Genomic DNA, 24313 nt, shown 5'->3' with positions numbered 1-24313 from the left:
GTTCTGGTTTATCATTGGGTCCCTTCTGCTCCTGACTTCTCCCTTGCTCCTCCCTCCCTCCACTCCCCCATGGACTGTTTTGATTGTCCCTAACTGTGTTTGTTCCTGTCCTCTTCCACATCCTCCAGAGCCCCTGACTCATGTCGTACTAAGGATCCTCAGTTGGACCTTGTGTGGCACAAGGGCAGGACTAGCAAAATAATTGCAAATTAATCTCTGTATAGAGGCAAAATACACAGGATGATGGACGTGGAGGTGGGTCCTCCATACTGGGGTGTCTAACAAGTCATTTTCTCTAAATCCAAAAAACTCCTATACTGGCGAGCTTACTTTTTTGAAGCGTGAGTAGACACTTGCCTCTGTCTTATGGGATGACATGATTTTGAACGGCAGTAGTAGCTGGGCGCTGCGCCTACTGCTTTGTGACAGATGCAATACAGCCACCTATTGTACACCTATTGTCAACCAGGTACTGGCGCTGGATTATTTGTGTGTCATTTTATCATATGTGTACTATTCGTTTTAAATACTGTGGTTATCGCCAATACCGGAATATTGTCACAGCCTTAATTAACACAATATTGATATTTTATTAAAATGATTCACATTTTCACAGATTCTGCAAGGGGTTCACATACTTTTTTCTTGCCACTGTATATTGCAACACCCCTAACTTGGCAATTAACTGAAATAAATAAGTTTAAATTGAAGTAGTGAATCACTAAAAACAAAATGTATTAAATATAATAAACTAATACTAATAAATACTAAACTAATAGAACTAATAACTAACAAAAATGACAAATGATAAAACAAATTAAAAAAGAAAACTGAAAATACAAAAAATTAAGCTGATTCAAAATATAAAAAAAAAAAAAATACTATAATAACGTATAAATAATAGTAATATAACACTGGTCTAAAACAATTATTAATAGATATTTGCCTATTGACTAACATTAACCAATAGCTCACGCAGCATAGGTTACATCAGCTAAAAAGGAATGTTGTTTCAAAGATGTTTCAAGGTTATGTTTGGTTTAAAGAGTTGGGCAGACTTACTGATTTGGTTAGCTGAAGCGATGAAAGTTTCCATCTTGAGACATTCAGTGAGGAAGTTGTCTGAAACCACTTTAACCTGATTCTTACTGACATCTAAAACTTTTAATTCAGCTAGACATAGAGGGAGAGACAGTTCTGATATCTGATTGCTGAAAAAAATAAAAAATAAATAAAATAAGATTTTCTGTTGATTTGTGCATACAATCTTTTTTTCACTTATGTATATCCCATATACAAATTAAAGAAATCACCCCAGCCCTCTAGAAAAACTATTATCATATAATATACCCCTCCAACGAGAGCTCCTCTAGTTTGTCCATGGCCTGACCCAGCTGGAAGGGGAAGACGGTGATCTGGTTGAAGGAGAGGTTGAGTTGGCGTAAGGTCAGACTGTGCACATTTGGGTCCAGCAGCAGAAGTGGACCAATGCAGTTGCGTGACACATTGAGCGCGCTCAGTGCAGGTAAACACAGGAGTTCTCCTGGAAGTGACTGCAATTGGTTACCTTGGAGATCTAGACGGGTTAGACTTCTTAAACTCTAAGGGAAAAAAACAATACTTTTTTTATATATATTCTTGTTATTATGCAATTTATAAAATTATAATTATTACAATGAGCCACTGTTATGCTAGTAGAAAATGTAATTACTGTAGTTACAGTTAATAACTCCTTGTGAAAAAGAAATACACTTATTTGTATTGAATGTGCACTTTATTGTACTTCAAATCTTAAAAGTATATATATATGTTTATAAAAACTGTACCTGTATCTGTTAGATTGCACTTTCATGACTATGTTTCGGAACAAACTTAAGTACACTTTTAAAAAGTGCAAAGTCAAATTAAAAGCTTTTGTCAGGATTATGTTCTGGTCTGTTTAGTTTTTCTGTGTTTCATTTTCATTCTGTTTCCTGTTCTGCTTTGCCAGAGTTCTGTTTGCTACTTAGTTCCCTTAGTTGCTGAGTCACCTGTTGTTCATTTAGTTACCTTATTTCTCCCTGTGCAAAGCCCTTAAGGGCCCTTAAGCCCTTAGTTTCCTCAGTTTATTGTTCCATGTCGTTTCAGCTCACGTGGTTGTGTATTATATTATTCCTGGTGTTCTTCTACGTGTTCCCTTTGTGGATTTGTTAAGACTGTTTATTTGAAACCCCATCTTTCTGCGCTAATTACTACAGCCACTTCTGACAGCTTTACTGTAAAATACATTTTAAATCATTACGTTTTAATCTGTGTGAGGTCTGAATGCACTCTGATGCCAGAAGTGATTGCTCGCACTCATTGACATATACACGCGAGAGATCACTTCCGGCATCGGAACGCATTTTCAGACCTCACCAACTGGATGCTCAAGGCAGTTGGACATAGTGGTGTATTAGAGGTAAAAAATTATATAAATACTGTTCGGTTTCTCGCACAAACCGATCGTTTCGTGTCTTAGGACATCAATGTGTCAAGAGCCGCAGGGTTTAATTTGGATTTGTTTGTGCATGTTTTTTTTTTGTCTCTTATAGATGGAATTCCCATTGACATGCATTACACAGGTTAGAGTTAAAAATCATCATTTGTGTTCTACTGAAGAAACAAAGTCACCTACATCTTGGATGCCCTGAGGATAAGCAGATAAACATCAAATTTTCATTTTTGGGTGAACTATCCCTTTAAGCTTAACAGTGGTAAGACAGAGATACTTCTTGTAGGTACAAAAAATAATATGTCTAAGTCCAGTGGTTTCTCTGTGCATTGATGGTTCCACAACCATCTTGGGGGTTATCCTTGACAGTACTCTGTCTTTTGAAGCACACATTAACAAGATTACTCGGATAGCTTACTATCACATCAGTAACATTACTTTTTTTTTTTTTTTTTTTTGCATGTAAATAGTTTTATGTGTTTTATTTGCTTGTAAGGTGTCCTTGAATGTCACATAAGGTGCCCATAAATAAAATGTATTATTATTATTATTACTATTAATTTTACTGAAACATTTTATATAACTGCAAGTGTCGAAAAACATTACATTCAGTTTGCTCTTACGTACATTATTTTAAAAAATATAATTTCCATAATAAGTACTCTTTTTAAAAGTATGCTAATGTGTACTTTTTTCACAAGGGAACTTAATGTCATTTAATTTATGTTCTGATTCAGTATATAATACTACAATCGATAGTAACTAAAATGTTCACTGAAACATTGTGAATCCATTGTAAAAAATTACAGAATGGGTTTCCACACACCTGACAGAGAACACTGGGAAACTCTGATAGACTGTTGCTGCTCAAATCAAGCCGAAGAAGGTTTTCAATCTGTCGCTTGAGAGAGCTCACATCCATCAAACAGGACAGATTGCTCAGCTCATTCCCTGATAGGTCGAGCAGACGGATGGGGTCTTTGTCTGTGGCCAAAGGAAGAGCACCAGGAGTCAAGCTTTCAATGAAACCCTGCCCTGTAGAGTTCACACAATAGAAGACGCATTGATTAGGTGAAATGTTTAGGATTTTTTCACAGGTCTGATAGCTTGTTAGACAGTATGTACCTTTGGTGTTGTGAGAGTTAAACCGCTTATGCAGAGGGATGCTTGCATCCGTCTCACGATGGCTTCCCTGTACAAAGACATTAAGTCAGAGACCCTCATTGTTAAAATCCAAGCCTACAGCCCACAAAAAGTGCATCCGTTTGATGTGGTACCTCTGAATTGGCACGTCTACGTCGACTGTGTCTCCAAGCAGGTTTCCTGCCCACTTCTGGTGAATCGTTGAAAAGTAATAATCCATGAGGAGGTCCGTCACTCCCTACCAATAGCACATTTATTCTTTCAGATAAATAATATTATAATATTGGGAGTGTGATTTTCTTGCTGTGAGTCATTTAATATTATTAAATTAATAACAGTATATGCAGACTGATTAATCAACTTCATTGCAATAATTAAGTTCTCAATTTTGATTCTGAATAATTAAATAATTATTAATACATCCAAACCTTCTCAGCATATCATGAGGTTGAAAAGGCAATGCAAAAAAATGACCCACATTCAATGAAATAACTTGTGTGTTTCCATGAGAATCATCTTACCGTCACTCTCCAAGTCATCAAACACGAACACCAAACTTTCATCTAAGGAAATGTGCGAGTCATCACTTTCCTCATCCGTAAAATATCCTGATGTGCTGACATCACTCTGTAATCTACTCTCAACTCTCAAAAACCCTTTCCTCCTCTGGAGTGACAAGATCTGTCTGGCCAAACGCTGACCTTTACCTTAAGAGACACAAGGAACAGATTGCCAACAACAGAAATTGAATTAAAGAAGAATTGAATTGTAGAATTAAATTTCCCACATACTTAAAATATAAAGTGATGACAAACTGATTCTCCAGAAGTCAAGTCAAGTGACAAATGATTTCAACTGGCAAATTTCAAATTGGCAAATTTTATTGCATTCCTTGAACAGCCACTTTCTGTGAATTATGTAAAAACTGGTGTTCCATTATTAATTAAAAAATTAATAAAAGCGTGATTAATTTTATTGAATGTGCACTTGTAGTGTACCCTCAAATCTTGAAAGTATACATTAAAAAAATACGTATTTGTGGATAATGTAAAATTAATGAAATAAAGGTCACTTAAGTTTACTTAAAAAATTACAAGCCATCCTAGGTGTATACACTGTAAACCCTAACGCTCAAAATACTTAATTCGTTTGAGTAGGACAAACTTAAATTAAACAAATTAGTTCAGTTAAATGAACTGTTATGAGTATTTAAAACTTTCTTTTACTTTTGAGTTCACAGCACTGACATATTTCAAGTAAACTATGCTTTGCCCATGCTTTGCCCATGGCACTCGAAAGGAAAAGTAAATGCTAAAATCAAGTGTTATATAATGTTTTTTGTGCAAGATTAGGGGAGATTTAGTAGTGATTAATGTTTTGTTATTCTAATTTAGAAGAGTTGGTCATGGTGACAAGTGCACTGTAAAATTGAACAGTGAAATTAATTAAATGAAATTAGTTTGTTTCACTCAAATAGTAATAAAAGTTTATTGTACTTAACAGAAAAAAAGTTGTGTGAACTCAAAAGTTCATTGTAGCAAGGTGAACTTAATATGATTGAGTTGAGGTGCAGCAGATTTCTAATTCCCAGCATGCTTTGCATCAGACTGTATAAATGTTGAAATTAAGTGTTATTTTGTGTGTTTTTGCATAAGATTAACATAGGGAGACATAAGTTAGTGTTTAATGTTGTGTTAATGTTAGTGTAATAATGTTGGGATTGACAGGGGGTTCTATTATGTTAGTTTTGTAGGGTTACCATTCTGGTGAAGAGTAGACCGTGTGGTTAGGTTAAGGAGGGGCTGCAAAACTTTTAAGACCACATATACTGTATGTTGTTTGATTACATACATGCAAGTATATATTGACAGTCTCTTTGATAGTTATAATAGCATGTGTTTTTTGCTAACTAACATTTAACCAAGATCTGAATGTGATGTTTATGTAAATTAACTATATGTACTTGAGTGGGGCGAGGCACTGGCCTTGCTCCACTTCCATGGCTCTGAGTCCCGCCCCACTTGTCACAAAAAAATAAAGTTCTACTAACTTAAAAAAAATAACTTAATTGTTTCAAGGTAATAAGTTTCCTCAAAAGTTTTGAGTATTCTGAACTTATTGAATTTTACAGTGTATGACTTTCTTCTTTCAGACAAATACATTCGGAGTTATATTAATAATCACCCAGATGCTCCAAAGTTTTATAATGGCAGTGCACAGAAACCACCTGTTTGAAGTTCAAAAAAAGCACATCCAACCTCCATAAACATACTCCACACGACTCCGGGGGGTTAATAAAGGCCTTCTGAAGCAAAGCGATGCGTTTTTGTAAGAAAAATATCCATATTTAACACGTTATAAAGTAAAATACCTAGCTTCCACCAGACCACCTTCCGTATTCAACTTACGAAGAAAGTGTAACACCTCTCACAGAACGCTTATGAATGTCATCAGTTACGCTTTTTTCATAAGTTGAATAGGGAAGGCGGTCTGGCAGAAGTTGGTTATTTTACTCTATAATGTTAAATATGTATTAAAATAATCCGATTGTATTTGTCTGAAAGAAGATAGTCATATACACCTAGGATGGCTTGAGGGTGAGTAAATTATGGGGTAATTATTATTTTAAAGTAAACTAATCCTTGTAACAGATCAGGACCTGTACCAATAGTACAATATCAGGCGATGTTGCCATTGACGAGAGACTCAGGTTGAAGTGCCACAATTATAAGTTTAGAATTAAACTTTCTGTTCACTTGGCTTTGTGGGAACTTCTGCCAGGTACCATCCAATTTTGATGCAATCCTTGCTTCAGTGTAGTGCTCCGCACATTAGTGAACAAGTCCTCTTCTTCTTGCAGAAAGAAGTGATAGAGGAGGTTCATCAAGAGATAGAGATGATCATCCTATTTTGCACCTACTGATTACAATAGTTTCCACTATGCAAAGTTGGACCAATGTTTAACCCCCCCCAGAATATGTATGTCAAATACATACCAAACTTCAAACAACATTACGCATTGCCAGATCATGTGAACAGACTCACTGTTCTTGTTGCTGGTCGGAGTCCTGCACTCAGAGAGCAGCGCGCTGAGCCATGTTGCCTTCATTTGTCCAAGGCGGAAACTCCCAAGGCACAGGGCGTTGTTGGTGTGGTCCAGGCCCAGACGGCCGAGTAGGAGGGTGACTGCATGGTCTTCACCCCTCCTGACACACACGGTCAGAGCTCCACGTAACTGCTGCTCATGAACACCTGCAGAAACTAGCAGCTCCAGCAAGGCCAGAGGAGCCCCCCGATCACAAACCTGCACAAACACAGTAACATGTTCTTCATTACTAGGAAGCTTTCTTGAATAAAGGTAGTGAAATGAATGCTGCAGTGCACACTGGTGGTGGTTGAGGAGAGTCCCCCCGATATGACTGTAAAGCGTTTTTGGTGTATTGTAGTACATAGTAAAGCGCTATATAAATGCTGACTGACAGACTGACTGACTGACTGACTGAGACTGACTGACTGACTGACTGACTGACTGAGACTGACTGACTGACTGACTGACTGAGACTGACTGACTGACTGAGACTGACTGACTGACTGAGACTGACTGACTGACTGAGACTGACTGACTGAGACTGACTGACTGAGACTGACTGACTGAGACTGACTGACTGACTGACTGAGTCTGACTGACTGACTGAGACTGACTGACTGACTGACTGACTGACTGACTGACTGACTGACTGACTGACTGACTGACTGACTCATTCATTCATTCATTCATTCATTCATTCATTCATTCATTCATTCATTCATTCATTCATTCATTCATTCATTCATTCATTCATTCATTCATTCATTCAAACAGTTTGTACCCTCTCTCTAACCATTAGAATTAAACAGGCTGTTGCCATATTGCTATGGTCACGTATCCAGCGCCTGCTGTTTCATTCTACTCCCCACCAGAGGTTACTTGTTCACCATTGAGACCTTTTCATGGCACACACAGTCACACGTCAGCCTGGACTACATTTCCCACAATCCCCCACCTAGGAACCAATTACTCACTCACACCTGTTTCCCATCAGTGAAACTTTATAAGCTACACTCTAACACACACACATTGCTGAGTATTGTTTTGCCTTGCCTTGGCCTGTGTTTTCACCCTGGACTGTTTCCTTGTTTGATGATTGTTTGCTGCCTGCCTTGACCATAGCCTGTGTTTGGATTACTCTTTTGCCTTGCCTTTCCTGGATCTGTTTGCTGGTGTTTGACCCTCTGCCTGTACGACTACGCTCTTATTAATAAAGCCTGCACATGGATCTCCAACTCTGTTGCGCCATCCCATCTGTTACAGCTATACAGAAATGACCACTGTTATGACTGGAAAATGTGAAAAGAATAAAAATATAGACACCCCCTTTAAAACGAAAGAATCAGTAAACTAGGAATTTTCATTGTTGGAAATATTCCTTTAAGGTTCATATATCAGACCTGATATATGAGTGAATCGCTCTTTGTTTTCTTGTTGATGTCAGCGCCCAGCTTAATGAGACATTCTGCCATGTCCACATCCCTGTCCTCACACGCTCTCTCCAGCAGCATGTACATGATCTCAGTGTCCGCCACCATCTTAGACAGGCACAGGCAACTCATTCCCTGCAACTGAAGGCGTACAAAAGTGGGATTTATCAGGAAATCTTGCTTTTCTTTGATTTGTTTGAGTCTGAGACCTTTTGGTTTTATTTTCTTACTGGATCTCGGCGCTGCTCTGCCGTCTCCCGCAGGACCTGAAAGATCTCTTTCTCGAATGCTTCTTTCTGCAGCCATGCTGCGGCATTCGAGCAGGTGTCCAATAACTTCCACACCACCTGAAATCCCTAATGGCCAAAAGCACACACTGTTAGGAACAACAACAACAACAAAACAAATAAAACAAACTACAAACCTTTTGATTTTGAACTGACAATAATTGTAAAACTACCTTTAGATGCATGACTGTGTCCTCTTTGTGTTGCCGTACAGAGCTGACCAAAACAGAGGCCAGTACAGGCCCCACTGAACGGGACAGTTTCTTCTTAGAGATGAGGTGAAACAGAAGACTAAGAGCCCAGTAGTGAATATCTACAAATGGTGATGAATTTCAATTATGAAATGAAATACAGTTATGCTTATGTTTACATACTCTACGCAGACTCTGATATTTAGCTTTTTTTTATTGTTTTTGTGTGTGTGTGTATTTATATTGAATTATTTTTTTAAACTTATACAGTACATGTCAGTCAGATGGTCTCTTCCTGTCTAAGGGGCCATACAGATAGTATGCATTTTTCTGTTTAAAAACGTGAGACACAAGATAGTGGAATGAAAACATAAGGTCTAAAAGTCTTAGGGTAAAAAGTTTCAACTTGAAAACTACTTTCAACTTGAGTGCCGCATTTTTAGAATGTTGTGTCATGCGAGAGATGCTTCAAATCTCACAAGCTCACTATTTAAACACTTCTGTCTAGCATGTTTGCATATAAAAACAATAGAAATGCAACATGGTGGAACTCAAAAACGCATTCTGAATGGCCCTAAGTATTGGGGTTGGCCAGAATAAACCGCAATGTGGACCTGGCCTTATGTCGACACTCAAAAGTCTAGCTATGCGTGGCTGGGATTAGAAACAGAGGATTATGATCTCCAGGCACATGAGATCGTGACTCACCACGTTCCTGTGGAAACATCTGTAATGTATGAAGAACCGTGTCTATCGCCCCTTGCTGGCACATGAGGTCAACAGCTCCAGAACAGTCGGCTAGCGCTGAGAGTACGCCTAGTCCACACTCCTGAATCTCCTTACTACTGATAAACTAAACCACAAATACACAAACACACACTCATTGAATGAAACAATCCACACATTTACTTAAATAAAAAAAAGTCACGGGTCAAGACCAATTTTATCGTAAAAGGAATGTTATGTGTCCAATACAATTTAAAGTCTATAGACAGCATTTCTGGCAAAATGTTGACTACCACAGAATTAGATTTATTTTATTTTTTTTACTTTAAAGAAAAATTCTTGTTTACAGTAATGAACTTGCAATGAAAGTATATGAGGAGAGGCACTGAAGAGGGTTTAAAAAACAGAAATGTTAAGTTAATATTTTTGTTTACGTGCTTATTTTAAAGAGATAATTCAATCAAAAATGCTAATTCTGTCATGCAGTTACAGTACTCACCCACTGACACTCATATTGTTCCAAACCTAGAAGACTTTTGTTCATCTTCAAAAACATATTTTTGTATGAAACTTGAGAGATTTCTGTCCCTTCATTGAAGGTCCATTCCACAAAAACTTTAACCCTTAAAAAGTTCACAAAATATCTGTAAATGGAAGCTCAACTGTACTTGCCTGACGGGTGTCAAAGTTTTGGTAAAATGGACCTTTAGTGGAGGAACAGAAAACTCCCAGGTTTCATTAAATATATCTTTGTTTGTGTTTTAAAGATGAACGCGAGTCTTAGAATGTGTCTGGACTGGCACAAAAGTGAGAAATTTGACAATTTTCATTTAATTTTATGGGTGACCAAATCCTTAATTCTTAAGCCGTAGTTCTTAAGCTTTTTGAGCTGTAAAGATCTTTAAAGGGGTCATGACATGGATTTTTTTTATTCTAACATGTTCCTTGAAGTTCACTTATAATGTTAATAAAGTTTTTGCACAAAAAAAAACAAAACAATTATACATGGGGAAAACTGTCTTTACAGACAAAGCATTATGAAATAGTTTACTTACAGTTTGTGATGTAGCTACTATTAGATCTATCACAGTTGGCTACTTCATCTTTCAAAAAAAGCTTCTTTGTGAACTCTCTATTACACTGTGCCTCGTTTACAAAACAATCTGCAGTCAAATTCTCTGAACAAATATATAATCCTGCCTTTGCATATGCCTCTGGAGGCTGTCATATGCAAATGTATTTGCCCGTGTGACTTCACAGATCCCGCAATATCAGAACAAGCTGCTTTTGGAGCTTGATTAAATCAAGGCAAATTTGATTTCTTATGTCATGACCCCTTTAAATCACAATTTTGTGGCAATACTCCAGTTGTCTCTGCATATTAATCTGAGAGAAGAAATAATTTTAACATTGAAAAATTACACAGCTTTAACTTGCATAGAACATCCCTTTAAGTTTGCATGAGCAAAAGATCTCGCATTAGTGTCTATGTCTAATTATTTAACTATTTTAGCATGTAAGAAACAAAGTACAGTATTTACCCTATTAAGTGCCTCTAGATAGACAGTGTGAGCTCCTTCTAGTACACACTGGTTCTTCAGCACCCGCAGAGACACGCCCACCGTGTCAGGATCCGCCACTGAGTTGCCATGTTCTCTTAAACTCCGGTCTGTGCTCACAATAAGACACAAGTCAGAAATCACGTAGGCATATTCCATTAATTAACTAAAATTACAGTAAGTAGACAGACATTTTACCTGGATTGAGAAGAACTAAACTCGCTCTGAGTCCCTCCAGCTGAACTTCAGGAACGAAGTTATGTGCCTTCAGAGCAATCAGGATCTGACCGAGAACCAAGGCCCCTTCATCTAGACTGGCCCTCCTGAAAGTTATGTAAAGTTATGACTCCAGTTGCATGTTTTCGCCTGTCATACATCATAAACTGTCATTGATCAGAGGAGGGAAGTGTGTGTGCTTACGCTCCCTGAAAGAGTGTGTGAAGTAGTTTGCAGGCACTTTCACACACTTCACTGGAGCTTGCGTGTTTCCGCATCAGATCCACAATGTTGAAATGGATGCCAAGTGAAAGCAGCAGAGCTCTCATCCTACCTAAAGTCACAAAAACACACAAACTAAGTGATTTCTGACAGACATCCCTTATAAAAAAAAGCATTAAAAAAAATAAAAAAAATTATTAAGTATTTATTATGGAAAAAACATACTTTAAAATAATCTACTTAGGTGCAAAATGACTTTTTATGGACACTTAATTAAATGTTAATTGCAATTAAATTAAAATGTACTATAGTTTAAATTTATATAAGACGCAATAAGTTGAACTTTAACCAACAAGTGTTTTTTTTCACCCACTTACATCTTTATGTTATTTTTTAAATACTTCTATTGTCTTTGAAATTTGGTTAAAGTGTACTGAAAATGTAATGAACTATTGCGTTTACGGTAAACTAAAATATACTTTAATGTAATTTCTATTAAAACTTGTATGCCATGTATTTACATATATTTGTAATTAATTACACACTTTTTTGCAATTTAGTACATGTAAAATTTACTTTAAATGTAATATCAATTAACACTACAGTTAAAAGTAAAATGTCAGTCAACACAGCAAAATAAGTGTAATAATTTTCTAAATCATGACAAAATATTATTAAACGATTTAAAATGTACATTAAAGTAAAACTTTTAATTTGATCTTATTACAAATTGTACTAATGATAAGTGATAATTCTCATAAGATTGCGGGCAGTACTAATCTAAGCACACAAATAATACAATAACTGGACACCTTTAGCAAGCTATTTTTGACAGACTGTAGTACTATACTGGTACTGGTATCCACTGATTCTAATTCCTGAATATTATGAAAGATGGATAGCATGTGAAATGCAAAATAATCCACTTAATTTCAGAGATGATAAGTGAAAGATTGTACATTCCATATAATAAGGTTATGTAATAAAAATACAGCATAAGACTGTTTGAACCTATCACAGCATACAGCATACTTACTGTGGCGCTGTATTAGTGTGCGTAGTGTACAAGAAGTAGCTTGGAACACCCCCACACTGGACGAATGCAAAAGCATCGCAGCCATGATGAGAGTGTGAAGAGGAGGCCTATGTGTCAGAGAAACAAATGAAATCATAGTTACAACCTGAGTTCATTTACATATGCCCGCCAGCTCCTACATTTAAATATCATCACCTATTCAGTATTCAGGAATTTGACTTGCCCTGATGATAACAGTGTTAACTACACTAATATGTAGAGGTTAACCAATCACAACCCCTTTACATATATGGACAAATAATAATAATGCATATTATGCTTTCTTCCTGCATTTTGATAATAATAACAAAACAATCAAAAGAATTAAAATCGGATTGTTTTTTAAAACAATAATATTGGTCTTAACCTTTAATTATAAAAGCAATTCCGAAAAAAAAAAAAAAAAAAAAAATGTTACACAGCACAGAATATGAAGGAATGCTAACCTTCCTTCCAGTTCCACACTGTTGGACATTTTGCAATGGAGCAGCAAGCTGTTTAAGGCCCAACATGCAGCTTCCTGATTGGACAAGGAGACAGAAAGTTACATAAAGTATCAAGATGATCTTATCATCTTTGATGATCTTTTCCGCATTGCAAGCTAAAGCATGTCACCTGTACTGTGGCATCTTCAGCATGTCTCTCTAAAGCCGTATAACAGGCCTCTCTCCATATAAGCATCTCCTCCGCTTGGGTGGCTTCTTTATTTACCAGAACTTTCCGTTCCACCTCGTCTTCCTCAGTCCACTCTTTGTCCAACCCTTCATTCTGTACAATACACTCCACTGAGAAAAAACAAACAAACAAAAAAATATTAGTATGGAGCCAAAAAAACAACAACAATATATTGTGGCCTTGAATCATAACTTATAAGGGATTGAATTAGTTTAATGTGGCTTCAATTTCTATCTAAATATTATCACATTTAAAAAAAAAAGTTTTTTTATTTGAAAATATTTTAAAATGTAATTTGTCCCTGTGAAGGCAAGCTAAATCTCATCATTACTCCAGTCTTCAGTGTCACTTGATCCTTCAGAAATCACTCTAATATGCTGATTTGCTGCTCAATTTTTATTGGTGCTCAATTATTAATAATGATTCTTATTATTATCAATGTTTTTGCTGCTTAATATTTTTAAGAGAAACTGTGATACAATTTTTCAGGATTCTTTGATGAACATAAAGTTCAAAAGAACAGTACTTACTTAACATAAAAATCTTTTGTAACATTGTAAATGTCTTTAATGTGATAAATTGACCAAACTCGATCACAGAACAGTTACTTTGAATTGTAATAATAATATTTCACAATATTACCATTTTATTGTACGTTTAAAAAAAATGCGGCCTTGGTGAGTATAAGAATTTTTTTTTTTTTTCAAAAACATCTTAATTATTCCAAAGTAGTGTATATCCCATATGTTTTTAAACCAATCATTCCAATCCTTAAAGCTGAATCAACTCTATCCTAGATACCAAAATTACCTCAAGTTCGCTCTGAAGAATGAGCACTTTTGCCCATCCACAATAGACTCTATACCCTCCAATTTTCCCAGGCAAAACATTGCCAACATCAACAGAACCTTTTATGGGTTTGTTTGTGGCATAATCATAAAATGTATCTACAAACAGTCTGACAAATAATAATCATAAAAAAGCAGCATACATCTCAAGTGTGGGCTCTAAGGGATCCAGTGGAGAGCCAGGTTCTCCATTTATACTGTACTATCATGTTCATGTTAGTCATATTGACTCACCAAGTGCACTCAGACAGGAAAGGGCTGCGATCTGCACTGTGGCATTCTCAGGATAAGAGACACATGCTTTCACTGCTACTTTATGGACTCCATTCAGCACCAACATATTATAGTAACTCTCTGGTAAAAAGTCAAAAACAAGAAAACACAACTCAATAAAAAGGTATCAAAACTAAACAGCACTTTTTAAATTTTGTAAGAACAGCACTGTTTCAACATGACCTTTGACTCACCTGAAGTAAAATTCCGTAACAAACAGCAACCAGCCTCCTGTATCGACTCAGAGTCGAGCCACATGTCCATAGCCTGACATGTTAGACTGTAGCATTTAACCTTTTTGGACATCAGAATCTCAACATTGCTGGCTAGATCCAAGAAAGAGAAGCTTATTTGATATTGTTTTTGATAATCCAAGTCATTGATCATAAAAACATAGAGTGAGCAGTGTTATACCCGGATCAGCCAGTAGTATGAGGACCCTCAGCACTTGAAGCACCACATTCTCACTGTCCATGAACCGGCTCAGCGCATTCAGAACCACCTCATGGTCCTTCTTTTCAATGAACTCCACCAGATGATCCTCAGAAACTGACAATCAAGCAGGTTAAATAAACATTTCACATGGAGCAGAATTTACTGTGAGCGAAGCCGCTCTGAGACACATGCAACTTACATGCATGTAAAAATTAAAGCACATATTAAACCCGCAGGGCATATGCAGTGGTGCTCAGGATTATTGGCACCCTTGGTAAAAATGATCAAAGATGACTGTAAAAATAAATCTGCACTGTTTTTTTTTTTTTTTTTTAATTTTTTATTAAAATTTGCAAAACTCTAACCTTTCATTGAAGGAAAAGAATTGAAAGTGGGAAAAAAAAAAATCACATTATAAAATAAATGTTATTCTCCAAAACACATTAGCCACAATTATTGGCACCCCTAGAATTTTTTTTATGAGTAAAATATCTCGGAAGTATATTCCCATTCATTTTTACATTTTTTAGCACACCAGGGTGATCATGAACATGAAATGGTCCAGCCATGACTTCCTATTCTACAGAGGAAACACAACATGAGGAAACACAAAGGCATAATTCCTGTAATCACAATGGGTAAAACCAAAGAATATAGTTCTGATGTGCAGCAAAAGATTGTTGAGCTTCACAAAATAGAAAGTGGCTGTAAGAAAATAGCTAAAGCACGGAAAATCCCAATTTCCACCATCAGGGGAATAATTAAGATGTTCCAATCAACTAAAGATGTTACAAATCTGCCTGGAAAAGGACCTGTATCTAAATCATCCTAATGTGCGGTGAGGAAGAGAGTTTGAGTGGACAAAGACTCTCCAATCCGATCACAGCTGGAGAATTGCAGAGATTAGTTGAGTCTTGAGTCTCAGAAAGCCTTAAAAAAATATCAAACAGCACCTACATCCCCACAAGTTGTTCGGGAGGGTTTCCAAGAAAAATCCTCCTTACTCATCCAGAAGCAAAGTCCAGCATATTCAGTTGTCAGACAAGACTGGAACTTCAAACGGGACTTGCTTCTATTGTCAGATGAAACTAAAAAAGAGCTTTTTGGCAGCAAACCCACCAGATGGGTTTGGTGCACACATGGATAAAAAGTACCCCATGCCCATGGTTAAATATAACACTGGATTTTTAATGTTATGAACCTATTATTCCGATGGAGGTCCTGGACATCTTGTTCCGATTCATGGTATCATGGATTCTTTCAAATACCAACAGATAAAAAAAAAAATCAAAACCTGGCCGCTTCTGCTAGAAATTCAATAATGGGCCGTGGCTGGATCTTCCATCAGGACAATGATCCAAAACAAACATCAAAACCAACACAAAATTGTGTCTCTGAGCACAAAATTAAGTTTCTGCCATAGCAATCCCAGTCCCCTGACCTGAACCCTAAAGAAAATGAGTGAGGTGAACTGAAGAGAAGCACCACCAGCATGGAGCTGGGAATCTGAAGGTTCTGGAGAGATTCTGTATTAAGGAATGATCTCTGATCTCTTGTCAGGTGTTCTCCAAACTCATCAGGCATTAAAGGTGAAGACTCAGAGCTGTTATCTTGGCAAAAGGAGGTTGCAAAAAGTATTGAATAAAAGGGTGCCAATAATTGTGTCCAATGTGTTTTGGGAAAAAAAAAACATTTATTTCATAATGTGATTTTTCCCCCCACTTTTTAAATTATTTTCCTTCAATGAAAGGTTAGATTTTTGCAAATTTTATGAATTAAAGATAAAAAGGATAAACAATGGAGATTTATTTTTACAGTCATCTGTGATCATATTTACCAAGGGTGCTAATAATTCTGACCATCACTGCATTCATTTTTTTAATTGCAGCCTTTGTGAATTCGCAATAGCACTATGCTATAGTATGGTTTTAATACGTGATGCCTTAGAAAGCAGTCTAATAATGCGGTTCTCGTCTGTGGAATGCACTACTTCCAGTATTTTGCCCTACTTTTGATTTATTCAATTATGTGTCATTTCAAATTAGGCTATACAGTAAATTCCATTTCTATGACTGGACTCTTGCGGAATGCGGAAATCATAGGGTCCTATATTACTATTGCGCATACTCAAAGGAATTTGTAACAAATCATGGTTACCTGTCTGCAGCAGTAGTTGTAAAGCAGCACATCCCTGTAGTTGAACCTCTTCTCTGTCACTGAAAGACCTCATGGCCTCCAGAACCAAGAAAAACACATCCACTTCCTCCTCATCCAGAACCTGCATCACAATCTCACCTGACCCATAAACAAACAACACATCCATCAGAACCACATTTGACCCACAAACACCAAATGTTAGTTTCAGTGCAGGAGAGGAGTGTGAAAACATGGCAAAATGAAACATGGAAATCTAACCATGGTAATCTATGTTTGAGTAAGGAGAATATGGCTATTTCATAATAATCAACAAGAAGAACTACATGTATAAATAACTCCATAAGTATGAGAGACTTTCCCCATATCCATAGTTAAGTACTGTAATTTCTGATTTGATTATGTCATTCGCAATGCTACATGGGATGTCTAGTTTATCGCTTCATAAAACAGTATTGCAGGGGTGCCCAATCCTGCTCCAGGAGATCTACCTACTTGGAGAGTTCAGATCTTACCCTGATCCAGCACACTTGTCTATAATTGTCATTAGCTGGTTCAGTTGTGTTTGATCAGGGTTGCAACAACTTTGCAGGAAGGTAGGTCTCCAGGAACAGGTTTGGGCACCCCTGCAGTTTTGTTTCCTTGTTGTAATGTTGTGATTCACATATGAGCTGGCTGGTTTGGTTCAAATTTTTTTAAGTAATGTTTTGAAATCCTTATGGAGATTACATAAATGCAAAAAAATACTTCAGGAACCAATACTTTATAATGGTCGTATAAACAGTATAATGGAAAAGCAAGTCTTACCTGACTTAAGTAGCAGAGCCAGAGCTCTCAGGCCCACCATCATCATCTTGGAGTCTTTATTATACACTGAAAGCACCTTAAGAATCTGCCTATGAACAAACATGCAAACACTTACATAAACCTGGTGAACATGGATAGCAGCAATGAATTTATTAATTTATTCATTAAAAAACGGTTTGAGTATCTTAGACATCAAGACACATTACAGTTTTAATTGTTTACTGTTGTAAGGCTGGGCTTTTGAAACATCTTGAGGCTTCAAAATCTTCTGCTTGTATGCTTGATCCTATAATGACCAAACTACTAAAACTGTTATAGCTATAGTTTTTCAGCCAATGGTAAATGTTTTACCCCTTCCTTCTCTAGAGGACATATTCCAAATTCCATTTAAACTGGCAGTTATACATTTCAGTCAATCATGTTAATAAGAATAGCCTGGTTCAGATTCTACCTGTCAGATTGCTGTCTTTTTTAAAAAGTGCTTTTGAAAGTTTTCTTTTTCTTTTTTTGTTAAATAGTTTTTTTGTCAATTCAGTACAAAAAAAAAAAAAAAAACAACATCAAAAAACAAAAAAACATTAGAACATACAATGTGAAATACCCTAAAATAATATAATATGCCATAAGGTTTGTTCTTGAGCCCTTTGTTGTTCTTGTACATGCTCCCTTTAGGTGATATTATTAGGACACAGAGCTCTACATTTCCTCTAGACCAAGATCTCATGGTCAAGACCATTAAAAATGGATGGCTATTAATGTCCTTATTAAAATTAATAATAATAATAATAATATCTAAAGCATCTAGATAAATACTGCTCTATTAAGATCTCGTATTTTCTATTATGTCATACTCCAACAGCATTCTTCCTCCTCAGAAAGTAAGTTAAATAATATTCTATTTTCAAGATGACAGTTTGGTTCATACATTCTCAAGACTTGCAATGCATTCTTTACTGGATTCCCCAATGTATTCAATGTAAATAATTCTATGTAATGTAAATAAACTGCAGCTTCTTCAAAATGCAGCAGCTAGTTCTAACCAAATCTACAAAATATGATGTTATCAGTCCAATATTATCATCACTACACTGGTTCCCTGTTCAATAATGAATTATTTCTACTTATTTATGAAGCTTTTAAGGGTCTAGCCCTATGGTCTAGCCCTTCAATACCCAACAGTCCTGTCACCTTATTAGATTCTAAAACTCTCAACTTATTTACACCATCCACACCTTGGGACAGCCATCCCAAAGTTTACTAGCACCTGTCATACTCAGATCCACGCTTGACTGCAATCACTCTCGAGTTGTTGTGCCTGCATCCCTACTATTTGCACATTACATTGATTTCTATTCTATGTATAACAACACAGAATATATGATTTAAAAACAATATATTCTATAACTTAAAACATTAAAATTCAATCAGATTATTAAAACCTGTCATTACTACTGTACAGTTATGAAAATTAAATGTAAAATTCAAAATTTTTATATGTTTGTGTGTATTTATGCTTTATAGAAAAAATAAAAATAAAATAAATATGAGATAACGCAGAATTCCCCAAGGTGTATCCGTTTCTCCCAAGATTTCTTTAACATCTTTCCTCAAGCAATTTCTTTGTAAAGCTGTTCTGGAACAATATGTACCGTGTAAAGTACTGTGGAAATAAGATGAACTAAACTGATGCACAATTCCTTTATATGCATCAATCCTCCTTGTCAATCACTTTAACCAAAACAGAAAGTGGGTTAATCAAGGGAGGCAATGATCCTTCAGCTTTAAAGGGTTAGTTCACCCCAAAATGAAAAAAAATGTCATTTATTACTCACCCTCATGCTATTCCACACCTGTAAGTCCTTCGTTAATCTTCGGAACGCAAATTAAGATATTTTTGTTGAAATCCGATGGCTCCATGAGGCCTGCATAGGGAGCAATGACATATCCTCTCTCAAGATCCATTAATTTACTAAAAACATATTTAAATCAGTTCATGTGAGTACAGTGGTTCAATTTTAATATTATAAAGTGACGAGAATATTTTTGGTATGGCAAAAAAACTAAATAATTTATTTAGTGATGGCTGATTTCGAAACACTGCTTCAGAAAGCTTCGTAACATTATGAATCTTTTGTGTCGGATCATGATTCGGATTGAAATCACATGACTTTGGCGCTCCGAACCACTGATTCGTCCAAAAATATTCTCGTCGCTTTATAATATTGATATTGAACCACTGTACTCACATGAACTGATTTAAATATGCTTTTAGTACCTTTATGGATCTTGAGAGAGAAAATGTCATTGCTGGCTATGGAGGCCTCACTAAGCCATCGGATTTAAACAAAAATATCTTAATTTGTGTTCCAAAGATGAATGAAGGTCTTACAGGTGTAGAACGACATGAGGGTGAGTAATAAATTACATTATTTTCATTTTTGGGTGAACTAACCCTTTAAAGTACTAAAAGTTGCTTCAACTAGGACATAGTCTATATAAACAGGAATGTATACCCATATAAGCTCATAGAAATTACTCAGTCTTACTTGTGCACATCTATAAAATCAGAGTCCACTGGGTTGGTCAGACTATCCAGAGTGGATGGACAGATCTCTATCAGACGACATAGCAGAGACCAGCCTACCTACAATATGATGAAAACAGAAAATCACTCTTTTGAAAACCTATAAACCAATAACTGATTTTAGTCGATAAAGCTGAAATGAAATTTACAGCAGAAAATATGCCTTAAATAACAGTAAAAAAATATTTTTCTTTCATTTACTGAACCTCATGTCATTCCAAACCCACATGACTTTGTTACTTTTTCACGCAACGTAAAATATACAGTAAACATGTCAGACATTGCTATAGGAAAAATGCTAAAAGTCTGCAGAAACAAGGCTGTGTTGTTGCAAAGTGTCGGTCGAGCAGAAAATTATAATATAAAAGCAGACATACCAGCCTTCTACTGTATGGTTATGCAGCTGTTTCAGAAGACGTAGTAGTCCAGTGTGGCAGCTACACATTACCATGTTGTAATTACTTTTTATAGCAAACCCCCCCATTGTTGTTGTAGTTGTTTTCGATATGCCTACCAACACAAAGTCACTGCCATAGAAACCAATGCAGATATTCCAGAAAGCGTAAGAGCGCCAATGCACAAGATAATCAGATTTGGACTGCCAGTGTGAACGTAGCCTTTGTTTTTTCAAGAATAGTATGTTTTATAAAATTTTCATGTTGCTCTTTTCCATTAAATGAAAGTTATTTCGGACCAGTGAGCTCAAAAATGGCAAAAATATCATAAAAGTCCATTTTAGACCGCCTCTGCAGAATCAAATCAATGCCTACTTCTACATCATTGTGTTTTTGTAAAATCTAACAGTTGTCCTAACTAACCTTTTTTAGTAAACTTTAATTAATGTCCAAGAATTTGTTGAACTTACTTAAAACAATTTAGTAATCTTCACTGTTTGCATGCTATGCTTTGTTACTCAGAAAACCCAAGTAAAAATGACTTGACTGGTTTGAGTACCATTTCGTCAAGCAAAAGAAAGAAAGACAGAAAGAAAGAAAGAAAGAAAGAAAGAAAGAAAGAAAGAAAGAAAGAAAGAAAGAAAGAAAGAAAGAAAGAAAGAAAGAAAGAAAGAAAGAAAAAGAAAGAAAGAGGGTGGGGCAAAAGGTTTTTAAGGTGGGGCGATTCTTAATAGACTTTTCACTCATTTTCTCCACTTCTGCAGTTATCTTTCTTTAGTTGCATTCACTCATTTTCTTAAAGTGATCTTGAATGTTAAATGATCAATTCAGCTAAAACGTTTGGGATAACGTCACGTTGACCATAAATTCATGTTGATTTCCTAAAATTTCTTCTCACCATTTTAGTGATTAGCATTTCCTTTGGTTGTGCACTTGGAACTTCTCTTATATTATTATAACTCTCTTCCAGTTGATTCCAATTGATTTCCAAATGGGAAATTACAGTTATTTGTGGTTTCAAAGGAAGAGACATGTTAAATAGATCGCCATTTAAAAAGTGACAATTTGGCACTAAACCAATAATTAATTTAGACTTTCATAAACACCATACTATTGTGAAACATCAAACTTTTAAGGGGGTTGATTCCTCTCTAGTTGAGCCAGTGACTTGCAATCAACCTTGCTTGAGTTACACACAGATACACACAGACATCAACACTCAGCATGCAAAACACAAAAATGGTAACAGTTAAGTTTTTTTTTTTTTTTAATTAATAAGACCATTACAATTTTATGTGCTGTCATTGTTGGGGTAATACTGACACAAGACAGCAAATAAAATTGTAAAAACGTTATTTGTGCCGCAATGCACTCTGGGAGTACACTTCCTCGGATCACAGATAAAATTAAGTTTTAAATATAAAGCTTACTTAACTGAATTAAAGCAACGAGTTTGCACAATTGAATTAAGTAAACTGAACAAATTTGTTTTTACAGTGCACCCACTGGCATGTTAGTGAGATTACAAAAACAGATACAGGATCACTAGACTAAAAATAACATTACCAACCAAAAAATTGTAATGCTAGGAAAGTACTTATTTTCAACAATGTGAATGTCTCAGCAGAGCATTATTTGTTTATTCTGTACATTTCAGTGGATTCTTTGGTAAATTAGTGACATTTTCAGTGCAGGCTTTTCAAACAGACTTTTACTGCAAGATACTGTCCCGACAGTAATGCCACAACATGTAAGTAACAGTGTTAATTCTAATTCCTGATCTGTGATCAGTGATTTCTGATATGATTCATGTACACTCAGATGTTCTTTGTCTCAAAATTGTTTATTGCTGATCATGGTTTTTAAATTGTGATTAAATTATATACAGAAAGCAATCAAAGAAGTCTCCCTTTACAGTATAATTGCTGGAGCTGTCAATCACATGGTGTGAGTTCTGGACTCCCATTATTATCAATGACACTGTCTACACTGCACAACAAATCTCTTATTTCCATCACTTTTGAATTGTTAGTTATGAAAGCATTCATGAGAGTGCAGAAATCACAAGATAACTGCATTCATGTGCTCAACAGACATGTCTGTCTTCACTACAATGCTCGTACTTACGTGTGACGGTGGTACATTACATTTTATGCATTTTGCATTTACATTTATGCATTTGGCAGACGCTTTTATCCAAAGCGACTTACATTGCATTATACTATACATTTGTATCTGAGTATGTGCAATCCCTGGGATCGAACCCATGACCTTGGCATTGCTAGTGCCATGCTCTAACCACTGAGCTACAGGAAAGCATCTAAATATAATGCTATAATAAACAGTTTTCATGATTAGTTAATCTCCACAGCTGTAATAGTAAAACCAAGGCAAAAGTTTTCAAATGAGTTCCACATGTAATACTCATATGATATGCAAATATGTTAGCCAATCACAACAGTGGGCGTTTACATTAAAGTCTCACAGCAGACATGCCCCTTCCAACAGAGCATTCAAATCAGAGGGTTAAAGTGTTAATTCACCCAAAAATGAAAATAATGTCATTTATTACTCACCCTAATGTCGTTCTACACCTGTAAGTCCTTTGTTCATCTTCGGAACACAAATTAAGATATTCTGATTAAAGCCGATGGCTCAGTGAGGTCTGCATTCATAGCAATGACACTTCCTCTCTCAAGATCCATAAAGGTACTAAAAACATATTTAAAACAGTTCATGTGAGTTCAGTGGTTCTACCTTAATATTATAAAGCGATGAGAATAATTTTTGTGCGCCAAAAAAACAAAATAACGACCCAATATAGTGATGGGCTGATTTCAAAACACTGCTTCGGAGCTTTACTAATCGAATCAGGGACTCGGAGCGCCAAGGTCACATGATTTTAGCAGTTTAGCCGTTGGATAGGAGATCCAAGTCACTGATTCGATTCGTAAAGCTCCGAAGCAGTTGAAATCGGCCCATCGCTATATTGTTGAAAAGTCGTTATTTTGTTTTTTGGTGCACAAAAAGTTTTCTCGTCGCTTTATAATATTAAGGAAGAACTATTGAACTAACATGGACAGTTTTAAATATGTTTTTAGTACCTTTCTGGATCTTGAGAGTTTCAGTGGCTTTGCTCTCAATAGAGGCCTCACTGAGCCATTGGATTTCATCAACAATATCTTAATTTGTGTTCCGAAGATGTAGAATGACATGAGGATGAGTAATATATCACATTATTTTCATTTTTGGGTGAACTAACCCTTTAAAATGAGGGTAGAAAATGGCCTTTTATTTCTAAATTATGACCATTTTGATGTAAAAATCATACTAACATTATAAAAGAAACATTATAAAACATTATAAACAAAAATTGATAAATGCAGCTCATGACCTTTTAAAATTCATAAAATGACAGAGAACTTGGAGGGGAGGGGGTGCACAATCACAAGCAAAAATCTACTTTTATGGTATTTTCAAGGTGTTTTTTCACCAATCATTTGGTGCTTGATAGTCTCATTCAGGCAGGTGCACACATAGACAAAAAAGGGGCTTGAGCACCTGCCCTTTTTCTTCCTCGAGAGAAAGTGCCCTTTTTTCTGGGGTGCTTTTTTTTTTAATAAATGAATATATATTCCTGTTAACGTACAGCTTCCCTGTCAAACAAATATGTTTACTGAATAAAGCAAATAAAAAAATACTATATATCAGGTCGGCTTTGTCGAGTTCAGA

The 24313-nt window shown here is 36.0% G+C and overlaps 1 protein-coding gene across 5 annotated transcripts in view; it reads right to left on the bottom strand.

Moving 5' to 3' along the window:
* lrrk2 (leucine-rich repeat kinase 2) overlaps positions 1 to 24313 on the bottom strand; it is a 55858-nt gene that overhangs the window by 29560 nt on the left and 1985 nt on the right. For all 5 annotated transcript variants that reach the window (XM_067380361.1, XM_067380362.1, XM_067380358.1 and 2 more), the window contains exons 3-25: positions 20149 to 20246; positions 17603 to 17691; positions 16799 to 16936; positions 14621 to 14755; positions 14401 to 14532; positions 14168 to 14287; positions 13026 to 13195; positions 12857 to 12930; positions 12372 to 12478; positions 11318 to 11447; positions 11096 to 11220; positions 10880 to 11007; positions 9321 to 9465; positions 8595 to 8734; positions 8365 to 8490; positions 8105 to 8275; positions 6662 to 6920; positions 4138 to 4323; positions 3751 to 3854; positions 3599 to 3665; positions 3300 to 3508; positions 1351 to 1601; positions 1063 to 1211 (exon numbers count right to left, since the gene is read on the bottom strand). In XM_067380361.1, the coding sequence (XP_067236462.1) occupies positions 1063 to 1211; positions 1351 to 1601; positions 3300 to 3508; positions 3599 to 3665; positions 3751 to 3854; positions 4138 to 4323; positions 6662 to 6920; positions 8105 to 8275; positions 8365 to 8490; positions 8595 to 8734; positions 9321 to 9465; positions 10880 to 11007; positions 11096 to 11220; positions 11318 to 11447; positions 12372 to 12478; positions 12857 to 12930; positions 13026 to 13195; positions 14168 to 14287; positions 14401 to 14532; positions 14621 to 14755; positions 16799 to 16936; positions 17603 to 17691; positions 20149 to 20246 (3253 nt within the window). The remainder of the gene's footprint in view (positions 1 to 1062; positions 1212 to 1350; positions 1602 to 3299; positions 3509 to 3598; positions 3666 to 3750; positions 3855 to 4137; positions 4324 to 6661; positions 6921 to 8104; positions 8276 to 8364; positions 8491 to 8594; positions 8735 to 9320; positions 9466 to 10879; positions 11008 to 11095; positions 11221 to 11317; positions 11448 to 12371; positions 12479 to 12856; positions 12931 to 13025; positions 13196 to 14167; positions 14288 to 14400; positions 14533 to 14620; positions 14756 to 16798; positions 16937 to 17602; positions 17692 to 20148; positions 20247 to 24313) is intronic.

This window comes from Chanodichthys erythropterus, chromosome 24, assembly GCF_024489055.1.
Source record: "Chanodichthys erythropterus isolate Z2021 chromosome 24, ASM2448905v1, whole genome shotgun sequence".
NCBI classification, from domain to species: domain Eukaryota; kingdom Metazoa; phylum Chordata; class Actinopteri; order Cypriniformes; family Xenocyprididae; genus Chanodichthys; species Chanodichthys erythropterus.
This window is presented reverse-complemented; position numbering and strand designations above follow the sequence as displayed.